Below are 2,788 nucleotides of genomic sequence, written 5' to 3' on the forward strand. Positions count from 1 at the left end.
GTGAATCAATGACGTCTCTTCTTCGACAAGATTAGATGTGGGTCACAAGGCATGAGCAGATTATTTAAGGGAAATGATATATTTACCTGTTTTCGAACTTGGGCCACCCACTTGTAGTGTAAAAGTGTAGTCATAAATATACCAAAGAGGGCTGGCCCAAGGAAGAAAAAGGGGGCAAATATATCACTTCCCTTATTTAATACCCATGCAAGTACACAGTCAAGATACCAACAACAAACTAATTTTCTTAAGGAAAATCACCACATGAAAGAAAGAGTTCAGAGATTTCATTTTTTATTCAGATTGAGTAGTACAAAGAACAAACCGATCAACAATTGGGTTCTCTACAACAATTCACAATTGTAAAGTTTCAATGAAAGAATAAAAAATTATATTGTTACCTGACCATTTTGGTCAGACCCAATAGTTGTTCACAGCCCTGCAGTTCTTTCTAATCTCCCCCTGGTTTCCAGTGAGTACATCAATAGAACCCATGCGCACCATAGCCGCTGCAAATTTGCCTTCCCAAGCAGTAGGATGATTTGCATTCTTTTTCACCATCCTGTTTGTTGAGGGACTACTAAAAAGGGTTTGATCTGAAGTAAGAACTCCTTCGTGTTTCTTCAAATTCTTGTAGTACTTGTTATCAAGCCGATTCGGAGTCGAGATGTCGAGATTCACAGTTGGATCTTGGCCATCTCTGCTTGACGTAGGGGGACACTTAGTTTTCAAATAGTTGGCAAAGGTCGGATCCATTGTAGGATCTTGTGTATGGGTAGAATTAAAGGAGTAAAGGCGCTTTAAGAAGGAAGAACAGTGTGAAACTCCAATTGAGTGTGCCCCAGAGAGTGTCACCATTTCATCAAGTGACAATCCCTTTCTAGCAAATTTGTCCTTGAGTTGTTGGGCATTTTCTATAGGAGAGGGGAGATTTGGAATAACATCGGATTCCATGGAGATTCTTCCATCCCGGCGTCCCGCTTGAACGTAATAGTTAATGCCACCGACCTTCGAGGCACTATCCCGAGCGGCAAAGGCGAGTATGTCGGAGCAAGAAACAGTCTGTGGGCAATGGCGTTCGATCATTGCCTTTGCCTCATCGATCACCTCAAACCCGCGTAGACTTGGGTTGTTCGGAGGACTCTCTTTCTCAGAAGGGTTTCCCGGTGTGGAATCAAGTAGCACGGAACCGTCGCAACCCTACAACACATACAATATAGGCATTGTTAGTAAAATTATATAGAATAACACACAACATCTCTTAGTCAATGACAAACAGCATGTTCTTGGTAGTTTTTGCCTGCATCAGTTTTACCACGAAAAGTCTTTGAACTATGTTACATAGGAATTTTCAATGGAGAAGAGATTGATTTAAGTGAACTTGGTGCTTAATTTTAACCGAGTCCATGTCTGGATTAAAAGAAAACATCTCTGATGGAAAGTTTTTCTCCATTTATTTTTTCATAATTTAGAGGGAAATAATATGATTTTGGTTAATTTAGAGGGATATCATCAGAAATTGAAGGTCCCTCTAAATAAAAGTAAATTAGGATTGGTTCAAAGTTATTCGTTTTTATTGTTTAAAAAAATAGGAAATGCTAGAAATATTTTTCCTTTCCAAACTTTTCCAGAAAATTCCTGTGAAATTTTATCTTATATGCAAATAGGACATTCAAGAAAGACTTCTTTGAAATCAATTAATTTAGGCTAGTGACCGTTGAACTAGCATGTTTTAATTATTACACAAGCTAGGCTTGTCTTTTCTTTTTTGATTGGCTCATGAGAGTTTATTGGGAACTGTAATAACAGCTGTTTAGATAATAAAAGACAATATGAGTTAGTGCAATTATCTGAACGAGGTAGTGCCAACCTCAGTATTTTTCATTCCTAAAATTATTATATCCATTGATTGCAAATAAAACTATTATAACCAATTATCTGGATGTAAGATTATATGCATATATATCCAAATAGGTCCTTAGTCTTCGTAATTTCTATTTCCCCCCCTTTTTTTTCCAAAGCAGGCCTCTACAAGATCAAATTAATGAAGCAAAGCTAGAGAAGAAATGCTCCTCACCCTAACAAAGCAGTCATGGAAATGCATCCTAATGAGAGCTGCCGCGAATCCCAGATTTCTCGATATGGCTTTGTTCACAATTTGTCTCACAATTGCCTCAGCCGCAGGGCATGTCGATTGGTAGAAACCCACTTTTAGAGAGGCTAACGAGACGGGCGCCATGGCAAAAAGGACAAGATAAAAGACAAGAAAATAGCCCAACTCAGGCATTTGAGCCCTCCAATTCCTCATCTTCTTAGAGGCAGGAAGGAGAGATAAATAGAGAGGGACTAATATGGAAGAAGATAGCTTTAGTATGAGTATGAGAGAGAGAGAGAGAGAGAGAGAGAGAGAGAGAGAGAGAGAGAGAGAGAGAGAGAGGCGGGGTTAGCAATGAAGAAGATAGCTTTAGTATGAGATAGAGTTGTGTAGCTCATGATCTGTTATAAGAGTATTTAACTATTTATAAGCCCCCAAGAAATGAAGGTGATGTTTTACTCTGTAAACCAAACCGTATGAAGAAGCAGTAAATAGACTCGTTCCTTTGTTCATGAATTTTCCTTACAAATGACATAGATTTTTTAAACTATAACATTCATGAAGTGGACAATTCACAGTAAATAGACTCGTTCCTTTGTTTATAGCATTGTTGAATAATGTCTGTCGTGCAAGAATGAACAAAGATTTGAAATGGTTGCCACACCAACCCGGAAATCATGAACTAGTCTTTTG

The 2,788-nt window shown here is 38.3% G+C and overlaps 1 protein-coding gene across 1 annotated transcript; it reads right to left on the reverse strand.

Moving 5' to 3' along the window:
• Positions 1-302: 302 nt before the first annotated feature.
• Positions 303-2,379, reverse strand: LOC143880755 (peroxidase 5-like). Its single transcript, XM_077383729.1, has 2 exons — positions 2,078-2,379; positions 303-1,200 (listed from the first exon to the last, which is right to left on the reverse strand). The coding sequence occupies exons 1-2, from the start codon at positions 2,306-2,308 to the stop codon at positions 415-417; spliced, it is 1,017 nt and encodes a 338-aa protein (XP_077239844.1). The 5' UTR covers positions 2,309-2,379; the 3' UTR covers positions 303-414.
• Between the last annotated feature and the right edge of the window lie 409 nt (positions 2,380-2,788).

Source organism: Tasmannia lanceolata, unplaced genomic scaffold (genome assembly GCF_043159265.1).
Source record: "Tasmannia lanceolata isolate RefF3 unplaced genomic scaffold, GAP_Taslan_0.1 ptg000007l, whole genome shotgun sequence".
Lineage (NCBI taxonomy): Eukaryota > Viridiplantae > Streptophyta > Magnoliopsida > Canellales > Winteraceae > Tasmannia > Tasmannia lanceolata.

Bases quoted from the DNA above. Each gene is read 5' to 3' on its own strand.
- LOC143880755 (XM_077383729.1), bottom strand. From the start codon at position 2,308: ATGAGGAATTGGAGGGCTCAAATGCCTGAGTTGGGCTATTTTCTTGTC. The intron at 1,201-2,077 runs GTGAGGAGCATT...TATGTGTTGTAG, and splicing joins TCCATGACTGCTTTGTTAGG to GGTTGCGACGGTTCCGTGCT.